This window comes from Abramis brama (assembly GCF_963993115.1).
Source record: "Abramis brama genome assembly, chromosome: 2".
NCBI classification, from domain to species: domain Eukaryota; kingdom Metazoa; phylum Chordata; class Actinopteri; order Cypriniformes; family Leuciscidae; genus Abramis; species Abramis brama.
The window spans coordinates 67,524,113-67,548,285 of record NC_139964.1 but is presented as its reverse complement, the minus strand read 5'-3'; the positions used below and the strand labels follow the sequence as shown (position 1 = coordinate 67,548,285).

The following is a 24,173-nucleotide window of genomic DNA, read 5'->3' as shown; positions in this document are numbered from 1 at the left end:
ATCCTCAAGGAATGTGCACAGGTTTCCTATTGAAATTTCTATCATAATAAATCCTTTAAAAAATCCCAACACAACACAAAACAAAAAAAAGATCTTTTGAAACAATAAGTTCCGAATAGGACTAACATGTGCATTTCTTGCCTTTTATTTGATAAACATGATGCTGTCAACCAATAAACGCTCAAACAACATGAAAAAACAATATTGTTAACACAAAACACATCTATTTAAAATCCCAAGAATAAAAACAGACATGATATTGATCCTTAATAACTTAATTAGCTGTAGATTTCATCATCATCAGCATGCACTCTTAAAAATAAAGGTTCCAAAAGTTTATTTTTCCACAGATGTCACAGAAGAACCATTTTTGGTTCCACAAAGAACCTTTCAGTAAAATTAAGAAAACAAATTTTCTTAGTGCAAAGAACATTTGAATAATCTAAAGAACCTTTTTCCACTATAAAGAAACTTTTGAGAAGCGTAAAGGTTCCATGGATGTTAAAGGTTCTTCATGGAACCGTCAATGAACCTTATAAAGAACCTTTTGAGGAGCGTAAAGGTTCCATGGATGTTAAAGGTTCTTCATGGAACCGTCAATGAACCTTATAAAGAACCTTTTGAGGTGCGTAAAGGTTCCATGGATGTTAAAGGTTCTTCATGGAACCATCAATGAACCTTATAAAGAACCTTTTGAGGAGCGTAAAGGTTCCATGGATGTTAAAGGTTCTTCATGGAACCGTCAATGAACCTTATAAAGAACCTTTTGAGGTGCGTAAAGGTTCCATGGATGTTAAAGGTTCTTCATGGAACCGTTAATGAACCTTATAAAGAACCTTTTGAGGAGCGTAAAGGTTCCATGGATGTTAAAGGTTCTTCATGGAACCGTCAATGAACCTTATAAAGAACCTTTTGAGGAGCGTAAAGGTTCCATGGATGTTAAAGGTTCTTCATGGAACCGTCAATGAACCTTATAAAGAACCTTTTGAGGAGCGTAAAGGTTCCATGGATGTTAAAGGTTCTTCATGGAACCGTCAATGAAACTTATAAAGAACCTTTTGAGGAGCGTAAGGGTTCCATGGATGTTAAAGGTTCTTCATGGAACCGTTAATGAACCTTATAAAGAACCTTTTGAGGAGCGTAAAGGTTCCATGGATGTTAAAGGTTCTTCATGGAACCGTCAATGAACCTTATAAAGAACCTTTTGAGGAGCGTAAAGGTTCCATGGATGTTAAAGGTTCTTCATGGAACCGTCAATGAACCTTATAAAGAACCTTTTGAGGAGCGTAAAGGTTCCATGGATGTTAAAGGTTCTTCATGGAACCGTCAATGAACCTTATAAAGAACCTTTTGAGGAGCGTAAAGGTTCCATGGATGTTAAAGGTTCTTCATGGAACCGTCAATGAACCTTATAAAGAACCTTTTGAGGAGCGTAAAGGTTCCATGGATGTTAAAGGTTCTTCATGGAACCGTCAATGAACCTTATAAAGAACCTTTTGAGGAGCGTAAAGGTTCCATGGATGTTAAAGGTTCTTCATGGAACCGTCAATGAACCTTATAAAGAACCTTTTGAGGAGCGTAAGGGTTCCATGGATGTTAAAGGTTCTTCATGGAACCGTTAATGAACCTTATAAAGAACCTTTATTTTTAAGAGTGTGGATTGAAGTGTAGCTTCACAGCAGAGGCAGTTCCGGCGTGTGGAGAAGCTCTCGACCAGCATCCGAGTCTCTGAGCGCGAAGAGAGTCACTCCAGAGCTGTACGCCGCGGGAATCATCAGATGCGACGTCTTAGGACGCTCTTCATCCTTCTGCTCTTCTTCACTGATCATCTGTCTAACTTGACCTATAAATAAAAGAAACTCACGGTCAGTCGCTCAATGTGTTTAGCTGGACGATATAGGCGACATTTACAGTGTCGACCGACAGTACACTGAACAACATCAGGTCTTGAAGTGTAGATTTAGTGCGCAGTGTATAATGTGCATTATTACACGGCTCTGTGGAATACTTGATTCTGATTGGTCAATCGCTTCATCCAGCGTTATATTACTCCCAGATAACAACCGCTGAAAACAGAAACACAGGCTTTTCTTCGGTTTTCTTCATGGAAGTTTTGCATTTGGTGAGCTAATAAAATATTAAAACTCAGTTGAATTAATATTTTGTGTAGAGTTATTTAATTATGCCATCCAGTATCGTGGACTCGCTCTCTCTTGTTTCATACAAACGCTCTGCTGCCATTTTGTGACTATTGTTTTGTACACTGTTGGATTATGAGATACAAACAGGTGCGATTTTGAAACAGTTTAATCTGGAATCAATATCTCTGATCTCCATAATTATCAATGTGTTGAAATGCTGTGTAATAAGTGTTATGACTGTATACCGTATCTCTGAAATGTCCGTCTAGTTTGATCTCGCCGCTGAAACCACTCTCTCCGCGGAAGCTTTGTGTTCAAAGACCTCATAAAATATTTCAACTCAGATCAATATTACATGTCTAATTATTTACTGATGTGGCAAGTAGCCGTGTAATAAGCGGGATAATTTACATCCAGCCGGTTGTTATCTCAGAATAAACCCCTTTCAGGTGTGTGTGTGTGTGTGTGTGTGTTATCTCAGAATAAACCCCTTTCAGGTGTGTGTGTGCGTGTGTGTGTGTGTGTGTTATCTCAGAATAAACCCCTTTCAGGTGTGTGTGTGCGTGTGTGTGTGTGTGTTATCTCAGAATAAACCCATTTCAGGTGTGTGCGTGCGTGTGTGTGTTATCTCAGAATAAACCTCTTCAGGGGTGGGTGTGTGTGTGTGTGTGTGTGTGAGTGTGTGTGATCTCAGAATAAACCCCCTTCAGGGGTGTGTGTGTGTGTGTGTGATCTCAGAATAAACCCCCTTCAGGGGTGTGTGTGTGTGTGTGTGTGTGAGAGTGTGAGTGTGTGCTATCTCAGAATAAACCTCTTCAGGTGTGTGTGTGTGGGTTATCTCAGAATAAACCCCCTTCAGGGGGGTGTGTGTGCGTGTGTGTGTGCGTGTGTGTGAGTGTGTGTGTTATCTCAGAATAAACCCCCCTTCAGGGGTGTGTGTGTGTGTGTGTGTGTGTGTGTGTGAGTGTGTGCTATCTCAGAATAAACCTCTTCAGGTGTGTGTGTGTGGGTTATCTCAGAATAAACCCCCTTCAGGTTGTGTGTGTGTGTGTGTAGCGTCTGGACCAATCAGACACACACAAATTATTAATTTATTTAATGAATAATCCAGCAAACTCACTCTCCCAACAAAGGTTTATGAAACTTCCCCAAAAACTAACATCCCAAATGAAGCTAACACACTGGCAGAACCCGGTTTCCTGTTACAGGACACACACTGAGACTGATAAGAGTTTTACGACCCAAAGGAATTTCCAGAGAGCTGTGACTCTAACTTAATTCTCACTGAGAAGGAGAAATTCCGTTTTTTTTGAAAAAAATTGATTTTTTTGCAAGGTCGTTCACATTTCCAATTAAATGCGACCTTTTGTGATCTCCTGTGTGAACGTGAAATGACCCAGAAGTGACCCGCATGCGCAAAAGAGTACTCAACGGTCAACGACGTCACTTGTTGTTTGCGGAAGTAGCTAAACTTCAACTAACTGTGATTCACACACACACACAACACACGAGCGCGCGCAGCGACCGTTACCAAGAGCCAGACAGCAGCCGATCTAATATCAGCACAAATAAGTTAACATAACGTTACATTAGTCTACTCTTATTCACATTGGATATATAATGATGGTGGCCGTGGGCTTTTATTAATTTTTTTAATTAACGGGCTCGTCGAGGTCGACCCGTTCGGCAGATTTACCTCAGCTCGACGAATATGCAGTCCGTTTTCAAACCGACGACTACTTCAACGCAGAATTATGACGTTTTTCGCGTATCAATGACGTGCGGGTCGGATACATGCGACCTGGCCGTTCAGACTGAAGTCGCATTTCAAAAGATCGGATACGTATCGGATTTGGGACCACATACCCAAGTGGCCTGGGTCGCATTTGAAAAGATCGGATCTGTGTCGTTCAGACTGTCATGAAAAGATCAGATACAGGTCGCATAGCGGCAAAAAAATCGGAATTGGGTCGTTTCGCCTGCAGTGTGAACGTAGCCTAAGTTTCTAACCCCAAGCTAGTGCCAGGCTGCGGCCTTGTCTTTCCATTCACCAAAGTTGCATCAGGACAGTTTAATTCAAATGGGCGAGACATGCAAGTATCAAACTTAGGCCCAATCCCAATTCTATTTTATACCCCTTCGCCTACCCCTTACCCTTGCCCCTTGAAACAGAGTGTCAAGGCGTAGGGGTGAAAATATTCCCCTAAGAAATGGGACACCACTACTACACGTTACATGTCATTATACATCGTCGCTAGCGCCTACGTCACAGGAGATGCGCCAATGTTTATCACAAACTTCCAAGATGCCGTCGTCAGCTGCGTGAGTTACAGCTATTTTTTGCATTTTTCTTCTGAAGTTTGCAGAAAACAACGGAGATGACGATATCTTCGACGCCTAATGCTGCGTTCACACCAAACGCGAATAGAGCGTCTGGCGCGAGTGATTTCAATAGACGCGTTTACATTAGATTGAATGTGACATAAAGAAAATGATTATTGGCTGTCATGTTGCCTCTGTAGCCGGTGTATGCAGGTACATTTCTCATACCCCTTGGTTTGAAGTGTGGTCACGAAAAATCTTCGTTTCAAGGGCTATCTGGCCCTTCCCCTTACCCCTACCCCTCCAACCAAAAGAGAATTGAGACAGCCCTACCCCTTCACGGGAACGCGCAAAACGGAGGGGTAGGGCCTTGGTCTCATTATTTGATACATTAAGTATCCTTACCCCTTTAAAGAAGGGCGTTTTAGCTCAAGGCTGTTGATCTGCTGAATTTCAAACAATGCTATAACTTCTTGCTTTCCTGTATTCTGCTTCAGCTCTCTTTCCCTTGGTAAACTGTATGCATGTATGTGTGTGTGTGCATGTTAGAGTAGTTTAAGTGTTTAGACTAGTTAATAAAATCTTGTTAATGTCACACGTAAAGTTGTCCGTGTCTCAAGCTCATAACTGGAGTCACTAATCAAATAGATCTTGTTTATTTGCTCTCAGTAGTACTGTAAATTAAGAAAGACATTTTCCATGCCCCGGAAATGTACATTTCTTAGAGTTAATAAACAATTAATCCTGAGTGTTCACGGGACAAACAGGTTAATTGATTGTAATATTAATTTACGACATTAAGTTAATTATATTAACTGATCCAAATATTCATAATCAATTATAACCAGGTATTATTGATTATTAATATTTCATAGACCTAATTTGCTACAGTGTGTTATCTCAGAATAAACCCCGTTCAGGTGTGTGTGTGTGTGTGTGTGTGTGTTATCTCAGAATAAACCCCTTCAGGTGTGTGTGTGTGTGTGTGTGTGTGTGTTATCTCAGAATAAACCCCTTCAGGTGTGTGTTATCTCAGAATAAACCCCTTCAAGTGTGTGTGTGTGTGTGTTATCTCAGAATAAACCCCGTTCAGGTGTGTGTGTGTGTGTGTGTGTGTGTGTGTTATCTCAGAATAAACCCCGTTCAGATGTGTGTGTGTGTGTGTGTGTGTGTGTGTGTGTGTTATCTCAGAATAAACCCCTTCAGGTGTGTGTGTGTGTGTGTGTGTTATCTCAGAACAAAACCCCTTCAGGTGTGTGTGTGTGTGTGTTATCTCAGAATAAACCCCTTCAGGTGTGTGTGTGTGTGTGTGTGTTATCTCAGAATAAACCCCCTTCAGGTGTGTGTGTGTGTGTGTTATCTCAGAATAAACCCCTTCAGGTGTGTGTGTGTGTGTGTGTGTTATCTCAGAATAAACCCCCTTCAGGTGTGTGTGTGTGTGTGTGTGTGTGTTATCTCAGAATAAACCCCTTCAGGTGTGTGTGTGTGTTATCTCAGAATAAACCCCCTTCAGGTGTGTGTGTGTGTGTGTGTGTGTGTGTGTGTGTGTGTGTGTGCGTGATCTCAGAATAAACCCCTTCAGGTGTGTGTGTGTTATCTCAGAATAAACCCCCTTCAGGTGTGTGTGTGTGTGTGTGTGTGTTATCTCAGAATAAACCCCCTTCAGGTGTGTGTGTGTGTGTGTGTTATCTCAGAATAAACCCCTTCAGGTGTGTGTGTGTGTTATCTCAGAATAAACCCCTTCAGGTGTGTGTATGTGTCTGTGTGTGTTATCTCAGAATAAACCCCCTTCAGGTGTGTGTTTGTGTGTGTGTGTGTGTGTGTGTGTGTGTGTGTGTGTGATCTCAGAATAAACCCCTTCAGGCTGATGGAGGACCTGATCGTGATCATGTTGGATGTACATTATCCCTTACTTAGACCGGTCATAAAGAGGGCGTCGTACCCTCCACATTTAATGTCTTCCAGCGCAGGTCGGGATGCTGATCTGAGATCTGTGATAGGTGAACATCTGGTGTCAGTCTCTTCAGAACATCTTCCCGGCGAATGAGCAGCACAGACTCGCTGCAAAGACGCTCATGAACCTCTTCTTCACTCACTGTGGAAGAAAACAACAAGTGTAGGATCTAAGAAGGAACACAAAGAAATTTCATTACACCAAGGATTATGTAAAATTGCCATCACCACATGGTTATTTAATACACGGTGTGTTAATTTCATGTGATATTAACATGCCGTCAAAATAAAAGTTCCACTTCCGACACATCGGCCAAACGGAAAAAAATCAGAAAAAGTATCGGACAATGCAAATATTTAAAAATGCCAAATATCGTCCGATATATCAGTCGACCACTAGTTTGTATGTTTTACTGTACTATAGTTTACAGTTCTTTTACTTTACAATAGTTAACAGATTATTTAACTTTATCTTTTATATTTTCTGGGCTGCGTTCAACCCCGACAAAAAGTTGCAAAACGTTTTTTAAACGGAAGCGGTGGTGCGTTGAACACACGGTTCTGATGACGCAAGAGTTGCAACTACGGCAGCTGAGAAGGACATTCCTTGTGTTCTTTTTGAAGGGTTTTCAGAGCCTGATGAAATCGGTTTAAATATGTGTTTAATACTGCAAAATACGCTCAATGTTACAGTCACTGCCCTTACCGTCCAGAATACAAGAGAACATCCCAATCGAGTGAAGGCATCTGTGAAAACTGGTTCCTAATAATTGTGATCCAACATTTGCCTCGTATTTCAGGATGAAAAGACAAACATTTCAGGAGAAGGATAATCCACTTCTCACCTCCGACACGGTGTTATGAACAATATGACCTTATTATTTTTATTGTGAGTACTAGGCTTATCATTATTGCTGATCACTGTTGATATGCGATATTTGTACTATAAAACTCTTATGAACATGTCTTCTAATATCTTCAGTTGTTGCATATACCGAACTGCAGGACACATTTGTAAACGACTTTACTCGGACCCATTGTGCGAGCCGTCTCTTTAATCCCGCGTGGTTTATGTACATGTTGCTGCTGATTGGGCGGATATTTTTTGACACACACACCAAACAACAGAAAACATGTCTCAAACCCCGTTACACACCGTTTCCAGGAAACATGTTGTTCAACCCGGAAACCGTAGCAAAACGTTGCGCACCGGTTTGAGCTTGAACGTACCCGTTTTAATGTCACCTACAAAATAAAAGTCCTGCTTACGACACATCGACGGCCAATATATCAAGTTTTTACTTTTTACTGTACTATAGTTTACTGTTGTTTAACTATACTATAGTTAATAGATTATTTAACTTTACTTTAGCTTTCATATTTTCAGTTTTCATTTTAGTTTTACTAATTTTGTTATGCACTTTTTTCATTTTATTAGTTTTTGTTCTTTTTACACACATTATATAAACGTATCAGGGTAAAGTGAAGAGATATTTTTAGTATCACTGATATACTATTTTAGGTTTTATTTTTATACTCTTTTTTATTATTATATTCATCTTAATTTTGAAGTTTTAGTTATTTTGTTGTGAGTTTTTGTCACTTTTATTATTTATTTATTTTTTAAATATGCCTCTATACTTTTTATTTCAGTTTCAAGTTGAGTTATTTCAGTCCATCAAGTTAAGCTAAATGAAAATGACATTTTTACAGCCCGTGTGGTTTTTTTATTTTTATGAAGCTCGTGTGGGTTTGGGACGCACCCACATCCAGATGGTTGTTCATGAACACGGCCCGGAGTCCCACTCCGAAGACAAGTTTTTCCCTCATTTCACAATGCGATTCATATCACGATACAGAACTCATGACACGATATTATTGCGATACTCCAAGACATATGATAAAAGGTTACAAAAAATGTACTGTTGATTAAAAATGCTAAATTTTATATTTCACTGTGTGTGTAAATGAATAGCCATAGACTTGGTGCTGGAAACCCAAAGCACAGGACAATAGAGACACCAGAATAACAATATTCATGATTCTGAAGATGAAAATACAGAATTATTTTAGACGAATATGCTTGATCTCTGTCACTGACTAGATATATTTAAAATAATGTATAGGACACTTTTAACTGGTAACATCAGACATTTGGCATTATCAGGCCCACAAATATTCCCCCATTGCATTATTAAACATTATATTCAACATTATATATAGTAGTTTAATGTAGTACTGACACTAAAACTCTGAAAACTTTATTTTGGGTGAACTATACACCATACATATTAATGCATATTTGTATTGCAATATATATTGTGACATGATATATTGTTACACCCCTAATATATATATATTTTAGTACCACTGACTTACTATTTTAGTTTTAATTAACATTTTGAATCCGGTTTTATTTTTATACTTATTTAATTATATATATATATTTTATATATTTTTATATTTATCTTTTTATAATTATATATATATTTTTTTATTTTTTATTATATATTTTTATATTTAATTATATATATATATATATATATATATATATATATATATATATATATATATATATATATATACTATATTTCTATTAATTTTAAAGATTTAATAATTTTGTTGTGAGTTTTTGTCACTTTTATTCGTTTTTTTTTTATTTTTTTTTTATATGTCTCTATACTTTTTATTTCAGTTCATCAAGTTGACTTTTTTACGAGTTTAGTTTCAGTTTCAGTGAACTATATGAAGCCTGTGTGATTTGGGATGCACCCGCATCCAGATGGTTGCTCATGAACACGACCCGGGCTCCCAATCCGAAGACAAGTTTATATATATATATATACATATATATATATATAATGTATATATATGTATATATACACACACACGTATTATATAAACATATCAGGATCAGGGTAAAGTGCAGAGTTATTTTAGTACCACTGACATACTATTTTAGTTTTAATATATATTAAGTGATTTGTGTGATTTGGGACGCACCCACATCCAGAGGGTTGGTCATGAACACGGCCCGGGGTCCCACTCCGAAGATGAGCTGGTGGTGCCAGGCGTCGGGAATCTCTTCTCCTTCGGGAACGGCCTTCTGCATGTTCATGGTGGCGACGGGAACGGCTCCGCGCAGGATCCATCGGGCCAGCCAGGGCACCAGCTTCACCCTGCGCCGGGGAAAGAGCCCGAAGAACCGGCCCATCACACGCCCCCCGCTGGCCTGATCCGCCCCGTCGATCAGCTGCAGGTGCGTCGCCCCTGGAGGAGGGCAGGTGCGTCGGGTTATTAGAGAATAAAACAGTGTTTAGATCAAGTCACCAGTCTCGAGTCACACGGGTATATCTGTGGCAATAGCAACAATACATTATATGGGTCAAAATTATCGATTTTTCTTGTATGCCAAAAATCATTAGGATATTAAGTGAAGATCATGTTCCATGAAGATATTTTGTAAATTTCCTACCGTAAATATATAAAACATTTATTTCTGTGAGTGAATGCAGCACAATCGCCAACATAAATGTACAACTTTAAAGGAGATTTTCTCAATGTTTTGATTTTTTTGCCCCCTCAGATTCCAGATTTTAAAAATATTCAAATTTATACAGCTTTCAGATCATGTATAAATCTCAATTTCAAAAAAATTGACCCATGTGACTGGTTTTGTGGTCCAGGGTCACATATCGCAATACAAAAATCAAAAAAAAAAATTCACAATGTTGTTTTGGACCCCATTGACTTTAATAGTTTTGGACAAAAACGGCTGATAAATAAATACTTGAAAATAATTTTCTGTTTCACAGAGGAAAGAAAGTCATACAGGTTCAAAACGACTTTAGGGTGAGTAAATTATGACAGAATTGCCTTTATGAATAACAATAATTGTGGCTTTTTTTTGCACAAACAAATAACAAACATTAATTTTGATAACAGCATTGACATGTCCTGTCATTTAATGTGGGATGTCAACAGTCCATGTCTTCTAGAGTTAATATAATTGTGCAGTTAATTCTCATACTGTATTTTCAGAAAGTTTTGGAGTATTTTTCCTCTCCCCAAATGTGTCAAAAATGAAATAAAACCAGCGATGCTGTCACTGTGAAACCAGAGCTGGATGTACCGGCGTTGCTGCGCGAGTGCAGGTAGTCGTGCAGCGGCGCCGTGTTCCTCCTCAGACTCGTCCTCACGCAGGAGTTCACCGTCTCCGGTGTGACCGTGATGATGCCCAGCGCCTGCAGGACGTCCACCAGGGCCGTGGCTCCACACGCAGAGACCCCGATCTGAAGAGTCTGCCTCTGAACCGCCTCCTGGATGCTCCACAGCATCGCCGTGTGGACCTCAGATCCGGCAGAACCCTCGGGATCCTCCGACCCCATCAACTCCATCTCTGCTGGAAAACACATCAGAAGTGCCGTAAGTCAGGGCGTTTCAATCTGTTCTCGTTCAAGGGACCCCCAACCTAACATTTAAGCGATATATATATATATATACAGTGCAATGCATAAGTGAATACACCCATGCTAAAGTTGACTAAAAAGAGGAATAAAAAATCATATTTTGGAAATTGAACTTAATGCCTTAATTTAAAAAATTAGGAAAAATCCAACCTTTTAGGACACCAATTTTCTTTGTGAATGAATAATGTATCGTAAATAAATAAATGTTCTTCCTTAAAATACATGGTGCATAAGTGAGTACACCCCTATGTTAAATTCCCATAGAGGCAGGCAGATTTTTATTTTTAAGTATTTTTTTTTATTTTTTTTTAGGATACTATGCATCCTGATAAAGTTCCCTTGGCCTTTGGAATTAAAATAGCCCCACATCATCACACAGCCTTCACCATACCTAGAGATTGGCATGGGGTACTTTCCATAAGATCATCTCTCAATGCAAATCAAACTAGCTTTTAGGCTAACTGAAATAAAATCATGCCAATCTCTAGGTATGGTGAAGGCTATGTGATGATGTGGGGCTATTTTAATTCCAAAGGCCAAGGGAACTTTATCAGCAGTTATGCAGACTCTCAGGGCTGCCAACTCTCACGCAATTGAGCGTGAGACTCACGCAATTGACACTTTTCACACGCTCTCACGCCACACATCCATTTTCTCACGCACAGAAAGATTGCGGAGCAAAGAGGTACTTTTAATATTAAACTAATTCTCAGCTCTTAGATTCCGTCAATTTTATTACGAAATTCAGACAAAAATACGTTTGGCGCTTGTAAATGTGACGTGACAGATCGCTGAGCGCCTCAGTTCAAGTGCACGTGCACTTTTTTATTTAAAGATGCAGTACAACTTACCGAAAGTATACATAATATCGACCAATTAGTGTTTTTCAACCATGGAAAGAGGTCAATATAACAGCAGGAGAACAATTATGTCACATAACGTTACATTTACCTCAGGAAAGCCATTTAATGACCATAGCATGTTAATTAAATAGAAAAAATAGCTAGAGAGGAGATTTTGCTGAGCACCATATTACATTTTTATTATATTTTTACTTATGTCATTAAATAATTGTTATTATAACAAAAACTGCATTATATTTAATTTAATTTGTTATTTTTAACCTTTAATAATACCAGCAGATTGGGCCCTCTATGTTTACAGCATTAGGTGAGATTATTTTTTTAAATAAAATTTAAAATAAACATGTATCCAAATGAGTCAATTTTGAATCAAAATCGGAATCAAATCACAAGAATGGAATTGAAATCTTGAAATTTTTGTCAAGCAATAATAAAAACTGTATCCTATACCAGTCATTGTACAATGTAAACATTGTAACATGTTGTCACTAAACTGCATAAAATTCTATTTAGTTACCAAATGTTTTGACAATCACAATTACACTTATTGTGATGCAATATTTGTTTTGTAACTCAAAAGTTGGCAGCCCTGGACTCTAGGTCCAGAAAATGGGTCCATTTTCTCCATTTGATTCTCTTAACCTTATAGTGTAGGTTAATTTTTCCATTGTAAAAATGCTTTGAATTAAACTTTGATAAATGTTCGATTTGAGCCAAAGTCTAGTAATAGCCTTTCGGGCCGCAGATAATAAAATCTTGGTCCTCCTTCCGAGAAACTTACATTCCTGTGTTAAAGAGATAACTTTGCATTCCTGTGGGATATTGTACCCCAGCACCTTCTGTAAAGTATTGTTAACGATAGTCCAAAATGGTTGAATTTTAGGACATGTCCAGAAGATGTGGGCGTGGTTTGCGTCCCTACTACAGTCCTGAGGTATCCCAAGTTGTTTACTCTTCAAATAAGGAGTGATGAAAAACCTCATAAAACACTTCCAATTAAATTCTCTCCACTGTTGGGAGTTGGTGGAGGTCTGGAGTAGACAACATGTTTGATACCATTCCTCCTCAACCTTTAATTCACACTCCCATTTTGCTTTTACATAGAGTGTAGCGTTTTTCAAGTTCTCCATCAGACTCCGATAGAGCTTAGACACAATCCTATTAGTCTTTTGTTGATAAGCGCCACACATTATTTCAATAAGAGGGTTTACCACGTCATATTTTCATGTATAAATCAATCAATTAATACTGTGGAAAAAAAATATTATAAATGTGCAAAATATTTCGTTTTTATTACATTACATCATTGTATTTTTTCTTGGACTCACTGTAATAATATACTTGTATTTATTTAATTGTATTATTTATTCCATTTATTTTAATAATTTTTAAATAATTTTTTTAAGTCAGGTCAAGGATATAAAGATCCAATTAATACTGTGAAAAATGTATATTAAATATGCAAAATATTTAGTTTCTATTACATTACATCATTGTTTTTTCTTGGACTTTTCGATGTATTGTGTTTATTTATTTAATTTTATTATTTATTTATTTATTGAATAACTCAAATTCCATTTATTTTCTTTTTTAGATAGTTTAATCTCATTTCTACCTTTCTACGCTGCTTTTTAGCTTTATTTATTTAAATAAGATTTCATACATTTATTTAGTTTTTACCAAATGTATGTATTTTATATATTTAAATCAAATAGCTTTTTATTTATTTATTTTAATCAAATGTGTTAATTTAATCATGTTTTAATTTAAATACAGTTGTATGTATTTGAATCAATTTATTGTAATTATCTAAAGTATTAATTTATTATGTATTTATTTCAATACAATTATTTATTTTTTCAATTATGTTTTATTTTGATAAAATGTATTTTATTGTATAAAATGATGTGTTTATCTATTATATAATTCTATTTTATTTTATTATTGCACCATCAATTCAGTTTTTTTTATTAAATGTAGGCTATTTATAAAATTCAAAAAAAGTAAAAATCTTTATTGCCTTTATCTTTACACTGATCATTGATGAAAATACAGCTCAAACTGTTTCATGATAACAACGTCTACAAATGTCTATAGATGACAACACCACATCATCGTTAACATAAACACAGCAAATTTGCATTTTTATTCAGTTTTACGTAAAAATTTAAAATAAGACACAAATGTTAATTTATTGATGATGATAATAATAATGTTCCGAATATAATTGTACATTTGTATCATAATTGTACAAAACTGTTTATAATTATAAAACTATAAAATACTGTACATTTATAATTATTAATTATAATTATTATTATTTTCATGGAAATGTACGTCTTTTATCGTATTTCCGTTATTTCTTTTAAAATACCTCGGCAAAGCACTGGTAAAGCATGTTTGGAGCAGCATTTTACCATGGTAAAATAAAATCTCTGACAGCGATATTTTAGCGTTCTGATGAACCTGAACCATGTCAACACGTTCATTATAAAGGGAGCCTTCTGGTTTTTATACATCACGACGCTCGCTGCAATTTCAGGGTATTTCATCTCTTTCTGATTAAAATATTTTGTGTAAATATGACAACACAACTAAGATAAAACGTTAAAATTAAGCATTTGGTTTAATACAAACCGCTTCAGCACGAGGAACTCGACAGACTCCTGACGGGCACTGGTTTGTTTTTATTCCTTGATTAGCTCTCGTGACTCAGTCACTGTGCTGTGATTGGATGGCGGGACTCAGTCACTGAGCTGTGATTGGATGAGGGGACTCCGGCAATGTGCTGTGATTGGATGGGGGGACTCCGGCAATGTGCTGTGATTGGATGGGGGGACTCCGGCAATGTGATTGTGATTGGTCACAAAAATGTATTGTTTGGCTTCACTCAACATGATAAAATTTATGTTCAGACTATTATGTGGTAAATTTGATTATTATTTTAACCAAATTTTATATTTTTCTTCTTTTTCTTCTTTTGCCTTTGTTTACGTTATACTTTGATACCCCCTTGACCTCCCTGGCTTATTTGTGATTTGTCTATAGACTTTTGATGTACAGAAGATGTTGTTTTCCTGCTGTATGTCCTATCTTTGAATAAAAGTTATATATAAAAAATAAATAAATAAATAAATAAAAAAGTTAAAATTCTGAACGTTCATTTAAAATTTGTATGGAAGCCTATTTCCGCAGGAAGAAAAATCATGCTCAGGCAAATCTTAAAAAAGAAATTATAATTATGACATATTAAGTGACATACTAAGTCATAATTATGACAAAAACATAAATTACATACTAATTATGATTTTTTTTTTAAATAAATAATAAAAAGTGATAATTATGTTTAAAAAAATCGACATTGTGACAAAAATGCATAATTATGACATACTATGTGACATGATTATTCATAATTATGATATTAAAAACATAAATATGACAATAATTATGGGATAAAAATATGACAAAAACTTAAAATAAACTTAATTATCATAATAAGTGAGATAAAAAGTAAAAATTATGACAAAAAAAATAATAAATGACATTAAAAAAAGCCAAAATCATAAGATAGATTCTAAATTATGACTTCTAGCCTTCTTTTTTTTATTAAAATACGCAATTAAAATACGTTTACATATAGAAGATGTTACAGTTGACATTTGTTTTTGCACTATACATTTGTTACACTATAAGAGTCAAACTAATGCGAACTGGTTCCGAATGGCTGATGTCTGAGTCAGAGTTACAGTAGGCCAGTAGGCTAGGCCTACGTGTGTGTGTTTTGGCGCTGGAGTTATAACCTACTTTCGCTTTCGATCGCGTTTACAAGTGAGAGCAGCCTAGAGTAAAAGCGAGAGTGTGTTTCAGTCAGTGAAAGTGAGCTTATGTACAAACATCTCCGACAGGAACAATGCAAACACCAGCTCAAGCGCAGAGCTAAACATTTCGAGCTAGATTGGTTGTGAACACGTGACCCTGTTGAAATGAGAAGAGCCTGAATGAAAAGCTCCGGGATGAATTTGTCCTTCGGGACCCGAACTCGATCTGTTCGCTTTAGGGGATTTACACTCGCGTTGGTGCTGTTGTCGACATGCGCGTGCACGGGTGAGTAGCGTTACAAGCCTGCTTTAACTATGGGATGTTTCGGAAGGGTATTATTATCATTATTTTTAAGTGGAAAGCAACTATAAAAAATAATTATTTCTCTCTATACTATTTTATTATTGTATTATAGGCTATATTCGGGTAGTTAATAAAATGTAGCCTTATCATAAAGGTCTTAAAAATATACAAAATGAAAGATAGTTTTTTTTTTTCTTGTTTTTTTTTTTTTTTTGGTTTGTTGTTTCGTTTGTTTATTTAATGACGACATGCCTAAAATGAGGTTTTGTCAGATTTACTTCTGGGTGCAAATTTATCCCAGCTAACAAAAATATGTTCTAAAAACGTCGCATTAAGTTCTGAAAACGTTCTGAAAACTTTTTTTTTCTTGTTATGTTAACGTTAATGGAACATTCCATTTCATTATTCTTCAAACATTATGGAAATGTTTCTTTTTAATGTTTTCTGAACTTCCAACTTGTTTTTTTTTGTGTGCTAATGTTTTGAAACGTTGAACGATCGTTCTGTCAACGTTACCGGAAGAACGTTTGTTCTTAACTTTGAGAAAGTCTTATAAATTATTGTTAATAATTATAATTTCATAATTATTATAATTATATGAAAGATTCATAATTATGACATAAAAAACAAATGTGACATAAAACATCAACATTATGACATAAAAAGTCTTAGTTATGACATACTAAGTAACATGCTAATTCATAATTATGACATTAAAAACATAAATATGACATACGCAAGTGATAATTATTGAATAAAAAGTCAAAATATGACAAAACTTATAATGAAATTGAGATAAAGTCGACATTATGACATAAAAAGTCAACATTATGACATATAAAAAATAAATATGACATAAAAAGTCATAATTATGACATAGAAAGTCATAATTATGACATAGAAAGTCATAATTATGACATAAAAACCATACATATGACATAGAAAGTGATAATTATGAGATGAAAAGTCAAAATTATGGCAAAAATTCATTAAAAAACGGGGGGGAAAGCTATATATAAATGAAGTTTTTGTGCTAAGATTTTCAAAACACTGAACAAACGTTCTATGAATGTGACTGGAAGAACGTTTGTTCATAACTTTGAGAGAACCTTTCCAGAACATTCTGAGAACTGTTATCTGGGATAGTATTGATTGTAAATCTGGAGCTCATTACAGTAGTAGGCGTACAGTAATTCAGATGTTGATGATGTCATTCCCTGCACAGACTGCGCTGACCGCAGCATTACGGCCCTGGCTGGACAAGCAGCGGTTCTGCCCTGCACGTGTCCACCGGATCAGCCTCCACATCTGGTCTGGCAGAAGACCGTCGGTAACCAGACGCTCGTGGTCAGTACCTACAGAGCAGAAGACAACACAGAAGACGAGCAAGCGGAAGAGTATCGCAACAGAGCCGAGCTGAAGCTGACGGAAAACTGCTCTCTTACGCTCCTCAGTGTGACTCCATCAGACCAGGGACTGTACACATGCTACTATCGGACCCAACCTATAACACACGAAAGCATCTATCTGGAGGTCACAGGTCAGTGTGCGTTTGGTTATGAGGAACAATCAAGGTTATTATTGTTAACTAACACTAAAACAACCTAAAAAACTGTTTCGTTACTAATAAAATAGGTAATTTTAGTTTAGTTTAACTCACTAAAGCACTAAATTAACAAAAATAAAACTGAATTAAAGCTGCAAGCAGCGATGAAAAGGGCCCTCGCACCCCTGCCACCGCCACCCGGCACCTTTAGTAAAGGCCTTAAGATTACACTCACCAAATTTGAAGAGGATCAGATCAAAACTGTAGGAGGAGTTCGTTAAAGTACAACATCAGGATATTACGAAAAATGCACAAAATCTAGGAGGAAGTTCAAAATAGCTGACTTCCTGTTGTGTTTAGGGCTATGCTCCAAGAGACTTTTTTGTAGGTATTGAGTCATTACATGTATGTACCAAATTTCATACCTGTACGTGAAACCTAGAGCCGGGGCAAAATGTGGGGGCAATAATTTACCGAATTTGAGTTTTCGAGCATGTTAAGGCCCTCTAAAAAGCGATTCACTTTGGAGAAGAAGAAGAAGAAGAAGAAGAAGAAGAAGAAGAATAAACGGAGCAAAAACAATAGGGTCCTCTCACCATCGGTGCTCGGGCCCTAAATATGTATTTTTTAAGAATCATATATAGATAGACATATATGGTAAAATCATACAAATAAAATAAAAGTAGAAATTATACAAATAAAAGTTAATTTAAATAAAAATAACAATGAACTGAATTTTCAATTGAAAAAAATATGACATAAAAAAATGGCAATTATGGGATAAAAAGTAGAAATATGACAAAAATTTAGATAAAATCATAATTATGACAGAGTCGACATTATGACAAAAAACAAAAATATGACTTAAAAGTCATAATTATGACATAAAAAGTAGATATTAAATGACATAATAAACATAAATATGGCATAATAACTGAGATTAAAGACTAAATGAGATTAAGTTCATAAAATGACACACACAAAAAAAAGCCGAAATCAAGATAAATTCGAAAATGCCACAAAAAACAACATTAACCCCAAAAGCCAAACCTAAATGGATAAATATGTTTCCATTTTGCATGAATATTATATAATAAACCCTCATTTAGACTTTTAAAGATAAATGTGAGCTTGTGCTTGTCTGAGAGTTCAGGAGATTTCTTCCACTCTAAAAAATGCTGGGTTGTTTTAACCCAAATTTGGGTCAAGTATGGACAAAGCCAAATGTTGAATAAAAAAATACAATTTAAAGATTTAACCCAACGGCTGGGTTTGTCCATATTTGACCCAAATTTGGGTTAAAACAACCCAGCATTTTTTAGAGCGTCATTTTCACAGTTGACTTGAATCTGTGTTTATCAGTCTGATCTCTAGGAGTGAAAGCCACGGCTTTGCTGCTAACCTTTGGCTCATAATTTATCGCACGCGAGCGTATGAGTGTGTATATCAGATTACAGGGTTGTTGCATGCATCAAAAGGACGGTTTCTATGGAGATTAAACTGCCATGTGCCAAAGTTTATTATCAACACCCTTGTTGTTTCTTTAGAAATACAACCACCTCCAGAAAAGCTTTGGACCGTCCAGAAAACTGTGGTGACTTCTTCGGTTTGTGGTCTTCTTGTCATCGTGATCATCTTAGTGGCCGCTGCAGTTTATGTGGGAATTGCTCGCAAAAATAGACGTCGAATGAACGGTAAAGTACCATTTTTTTCCCTTTGCAATTAAACTAAACCGTTTACAATAAGAAGTTCTTGTGTGCACTTTTCTTGCACCCTTATGTTTGTTTAGACACTTTATAATAGCCTAAATCAAGATGAGATCTGACTGTTTTTATTATTTCTGGCTTTGCAGGATTCACTCTAGCATTGCCGAGGAGCGTTTAACAGCTGTCAGTGAAACGACCGTTTATCGCAGATGATATCTCCACAAAAATGCAAAAATGTGTAAATGTGGGATCTAAAAAAACAAAACTCAACAAAGAAACTGCACAAGCTCAGACACCGTTCAGTGACCCATTTAAACTACTCATCCAACACAATCATTTTCTGTCACGATCACAGGTAAAATACTGTGAATGCCACAAATGGCTGGTAATTTTAATTGCTATTATTCTTCGTTGTTGCTGCCGTTTAAAGGCCTTATATCATGGCCAATCAAGCTTTTGTTAAAGTAAAAGAGGTTGACATTCTATAAAAACGTTTAAAAAAATCAAATGTGAAAAAACACATTATGCAAGAGGTGAATTATAAATGAACAGATGATTTCCATCCAAACAGTTTACACGTTACTCATCGTTTACTGCGTCACCACTTCACTTCCTTATTTTACTCTCAAAGAATGCTTACACGCAGTTCTAAAAACTATGGCTTCATTTCTCAAAACACACGCACACAAGATTGCACAAGCGAACACTTCATTCAAAACTATTTGAACTCTAAAATTTGTGTTTTTGCTTAGAAACTCTACACACAACATTTACGCATTTGACAGACGCTTTTATCCAAAGTGACTTGCTTTGCATTTCAAAGTACACATTTACATTCTTATCAGTTCTTGCTTTCCCTGGGAATCGGACCCATGACCTTGGCGTTGTAAGCGCCGACGCTACTGTTTGAGCCACAGGAATGCATAATCATTAAACAATTAGTCATACTCGCCTAACTACACACAGATATGACACTGACCTGAATTAGTACTGAACTGACTTCAGCTGAATAATGACACTATTGGCTCGTTAGAACGGCTTACCAGCAGAATCTGATTTTTGTGAAGCTGCTGCGAAACAATCTAAAACAGTTCCAGTGCTTGATTCGGATGACAGGGTTTCAACTTCATCAAACCAAATTTCAACAAGACCAAGCAATGTTGTGTTTTTATGTTTTATGGGGACTTTTTACAGACATAATGATTTTATACTGTACAAACGGTATATTATATCCCCTACACTAACCCTGCCTATCACAGAAAACTTTCTGCATTTTTACATTTTCAGCTAGCTTATTTTCCAAAAATAAATAAGTATTTCGGATATTGCCATCTTTGTGGTGACATTTTGTCCCGATAATGTAGTGTTACACACACACACTTAAGCATACACAATATCTCTCTCTCTCTCTCTCTCTCGATTGTCAAACTAACGATTGTTCGCCACTTATCCCGCGATTGTAATACAGTAGTAAAAACTGATTTGTCCCGCATTTTTATGCACAGAACTGTTGATTTCTCCCTAGCTTACCGCATTAGGTTTCCTTCGGAGGAGCATTGCCGCTTTACACCAGAGCCTCTCACAAGTTAGAAAAAACAAAGCCAATCAGTTTAGCGACGTGTGTTAAGCAGGCGGGACTCAGATATATAACCGTACGTTTGTGTACCATGAATTGCACATTTTTCTCAGAACGCTCTTGTAAGAGATTTTAATCTAAATAAGATGTTTCCTGATTAAAAAAAATAAGCCTAATACATAAAAACCACAAGACACAACCGTGTCTGATTGGTCAATAGCTGTGTTTTTATTGTCATTAGCTTGAAAATGTCGTCTACTGTCATGATTCGAGCGTTTGAAAACAACATTTATGAGACAGTTCTTGTCATCTTGGCAAACTTGATGTTTCCCCATTCAGAAAGATCTGAGTTTTTTTTTTTTTAGTTTAGAAAGATCGGAGTTGCACTCGCATGGCGTTTCAAAGATGGCCGCCGAGTGAAATGACTTGTCTTAAAGGGGCTTTGGTTTTATTCACGATAAACCACTAGTATAAACCACCCTAGCAACCACTCTTAGCAACTTAACCCATTAGTGCCCAAATTTTTCTGAATGGTTTCATGCATATAGTCGTGTTAATAGTGTCCTATGTGAACGTGTTCTGCATTTATTTTCCACAGTTTTTTTTCTTTTTTTTCTTGAAAATCGTATTTGAATGTGCGGCAACTATAGTTGCCAGTGCGGGGAAAATATGTTGTTTGCACCCCCTCTATGTCAAATATGAATAGGAGGAGAACATTTGGCATCCATCTCAAAATAACTGCTTTCAACAGATCAATCTTTATTCATAAACAAATTTATTATGTGTAAAAGTCGAAGAACATTTGACGCGAACCCAAAAAAGCTGCATCTAGCTTATAAACTCTTGAATATGAAAACACAACAAACAACAAATCCATGCGTCTTAAAGTGGTGGAACATAGTGCACAACAAAGTGCAGCCATAGGGCATTGTGTATCAAAAAGTTAAATGAAAATAATTAAATACAAATAAATAGAATGAAGAAAAATGTATATCTATATAACAAACAAAATAAAACAAATAACAAAATGGCAAAAAACAAAAATAACAGTGCATACAGACAATTTATGAAGAGTAGAGATGTAATTTAAAGGGTTAAGTCTAAACAAGACCAATAACCTTGATTTATTAACCTATTAATACAGTATACCCAATTTTACCATGATATATGTAACTATAGTTGCCGCTTGGACTTTTGACTAAGTATATAAAAAACTATAGATCTCTTGTTAGATTTGTTTTGTTTGGATGATTCTAGAGACCTTCATGATTATGTAGATATATATAGGCTATGTCAACAAAAAATATTCATTAGTAACATGAAAATGACCTTTCTTTGGGAGGGTTCGCCTTCACCATAATTCCTGGAAGCAGGAGTAGGGAGTTGACAGCCTCATGGAGTGAATGAATACCTTTTTTTTCTTCTTGAAATCCTTTATTTGGTTGTTTGCTTGCATGTCATTGAGACATAAATCATGGATAACATCTATAAAAATACTTACAAAAGGAAAATGTCAACTATACACTGCGGCAACTATTGTTAAACATAGATCTCAATGAAGCTAAAAGAGTAGAGTATTGTAAGAGATCAAGCAAGTCAGTGTACCTGCATTTACAGTAGATATAGCATTTTCCTTCAGGCCAGTCCTATAGGCTATTCGTAGTATAAAATCATTTTGAACGTCTGCAGCGATATCTTGTCCTTTTAACAGTTACACCGTGTCCTAACTACACGCGATAAAAGGTTTTTTCGATGTGTTTATCAGTGTTTGTCCTAACCGGCCGCGACGGCGACACGCGACGAGCTGTTTTAGAAAACTGTTTTCTATTTTTGGAACAACAAACACAAAGTGTGGCAATGATAATCTCAGGTGCTATTTATGTGCTTTATTTAATCTTAAAAGCATGCACTGTGACTTTGAATATCATTTAGTCCTTTGTAGCTGTAAAAGCAACAATGGATAATCAGATCTTGAAATTAAACAAATGAAAACAAGAACGTTCAAACTGTGAACAAGCAATTGTATTCTTTGATAAAGATTGTTTTATTAACCCAGTAGCCTGTGTATTTTTATTAATGGTGTAATATTTGTGAATTTGATTATCTAGCCACTTATCCATTTTCTTGCGAGTGCCGTCGCGTCTGGTTAGGACACGTGTTAGGTTTTCCCGCGCCCGATATGCTAATCATTTGTCAGTTGCGTCTTGTTTCTCCGTGTTCAATATAAAAGTCTTCTCTACTGACTGACTCGCTCATAAAGACAGTCTTTGTCGCCGTCTAATGGCGAAATAATGAAACTTCTGTTGCTGTTTACGGGCAGAGACTATTTTTTCCAGCGGAAGGAAGGCTTTTAGTGATTTTATTTCATGAGTTCAAGTTAATTTCAAGTTGCATTGATACTTTTTTTTTTTTTTTGCTTTAATATTTGTATTGTGTGGTAACCGTTTTATAAAAGCAATAAGGTTTTTGCTTACATATATTTACACTATAAACAGAAATGAAAGGGGGTAAAAAATATTTCACTAATGTTTTACTAATATTTCACTAATGTGAACAAATATTTCACTAATGGTCGTTTGCTGTAGGTCATCATGTAATGGTCATAATGAAATGTTTCACTAAAGGACATCAGGAAATGAGTGTGGCTTTTAAATGGCAGTGTTTTCCAAAAGAAACAAAAGAGCTGTTAGTTTTGAATGATGTCTAATGTTGAGAACTGTGTTTAGAGTTTTGCAAAAAGTTTGTTTTACAACTGCAAACGTTTAACGTGTATAATGTGCTTGTAGTTTTGCAGACTTGGTGTGAAGATTCTGTACATGAGTTAATGTATGTCATCTCACAGTCCTGCATTTACTGCCTTTCTAGCAGTTGTGTATAATGATGTTGATGTACGTTTTGGAGATGTCTGTTTACTGCACTGGAAATGAATCCTGTTCTGCACAACATACACAAACACATTTTGCATCAGTTAACCTGAATTATTCATTATCATCTACCTATCACAGACATGAAGTCTGTCTGTTCTGTTTTCCCCCTTTTAAAGTCTGAAACAAGTCATATCTATGCAGAAACTGTTTGATTTCATGTGTTTTTGCTGCACTTTTGTATGCCATTTATACAGTATGACTCTGAAATATGTGAAAATAAAAACTTTCTATTATACTGAATAAAATGTGAGTGGTGTCACTCATGGATGTAACGGAGTGTGAAAAGTCAGACTGAGGGTCCTATTTTAAAGATATAAGCTCATGGTCTAAAGCACACGGCTCAAGTGCACTTAGTGTCCGAATCCACTTTTGCGAGTTTAACGACGGGGAAGATGGTCGGCGGTCCCGGCGCATGGTCTAAAAGGGTCGTCCCCAGAGGTGGAAAGTGACTAATTACAAATACTTTCGTTACAGTACTTGAGTAGATTTTTCAATTTTTTCTACTTTCTTGAGTATAATTAAATTGTGGTACTTTTACTTGAGTAGAA

General features: G+C 36.1%; 2 protein-coding genes across 7 annotated transcripts; one reads left to right on the top strand and one right to left on the bottom strand.

The window, feature by feature from the left end:
• Positions 1–129: 129 nt before the first annotated feature.
• On the bottom strand, positions 130–14,477 carry LOC311070535 (uncharacterized protein). Of its 6 annotated transcripts, none has more exons than XR_014603682.1 (6): positions 14,386–14,477; positions 10,549–10,815; positions 9,424–9,686; positions 6,406–6,586; positions 679–1,843; positions 130–460 (listed from the first exon to the last, which is right to left on the bottom strand). XR_014603682.1 is itself a non-coding variant. In XM_084094447.1 (5 exons), exons 2-5 carry the CDS (start codon positions 10,811–10,813, stop codon positions 1,674–1,676), a joined length of 855 nt encoding a protein of 284 aa, XP_083950573.1. In that variant the 5' UTR covers positions 10,814–10,815; positions 14,386–14,477; the 3' UTR covers positions 130–1,673. The 6 variants fall into 6 exon arrangements, 4 of the variants coding, with proteins under 4 accessions (XP_083950573.1, XP_083950571.1, XP_083950574.1 ...); XR_014603683.1 differs by having other exon boundaries at positions 10,549–10,818; positions 14,386–14,461; XM_084094447.1 differs by having other exon boundaries at positions 130–1,843; positions 6,406–6,558; positions 9,420–9,686.
• Positions 14,478–15,497: 1,020 nt separating this feature from the next.
• LOC311071165 (uncharacterized protein) lies at positions 15,498–23,901 on the top strand. The gene is made up of 4 exons (XM_084095382.1): positions 15,498–15,852; positions 17,096–17,410; positions 18,964–19,110; positions 19,269–23,901. The coding sequence occupies exons 1-4, from the start codon at positions 15,747–15,749 to the stop codon at positions 19,298–19,300; spliced, it is 600 nt and encodes a 199-aa protein (XP_083951508.1). The 5' UTR covers positions 15,498–15,746; the 3' UTR covers positions 19,301–23,901.
• Positions 23,902–24,173: the final 272 nt, after the last annotated feature.

Excerpts from the sequence above, each read along its gene's own strand:
- LOC311070535 (XM_084094445.1), bottom strand. The coding sequence starts at position 10,813 with ATGGAGTTGATGGGGTCGGAGGATCCCGAGGGTTCTGCCGGATCTGAG. Across the intron at positions 9,687-10,548 it reads GCACTCGCGCAGCAACGCCG|GGGCGACGCACCTGCAGCTG; the intron begins GTACATCCAGCT and ends GCCCTCCTCCAG. Across the intron at positions 6,587-9,423 it reads TCATGACCAACCCTCTGGAT|ATCCTACACTTGTTGTTTTC; the intron begins GTGGGTGCGTCC and ends GTTCCTTCTTAG.
- LOC311071165 (XM_084095382.1), top strand. The coding sequence starts at position 15,747 with ATGAAAAGCTCCGGGATGAATTTGTCCTTCGGGACCCGAACTCGATCT. Across the intron at positions 15,853-17,095 it reads GTCGACATGCGCGTGCACGG|ACTGCGCTGACCGCAGCATT; the intron begins GTGAGTAGCGTT and ends TTCCCTGCACAG. Across the intron at positions 19,111-19,268 it reads AAATAGACGTCGAATGAACG|GATTCACTCTAGCATTGCCG; the intron begins GTAAAGTACCAT and ends CTGGCTTTGCAG.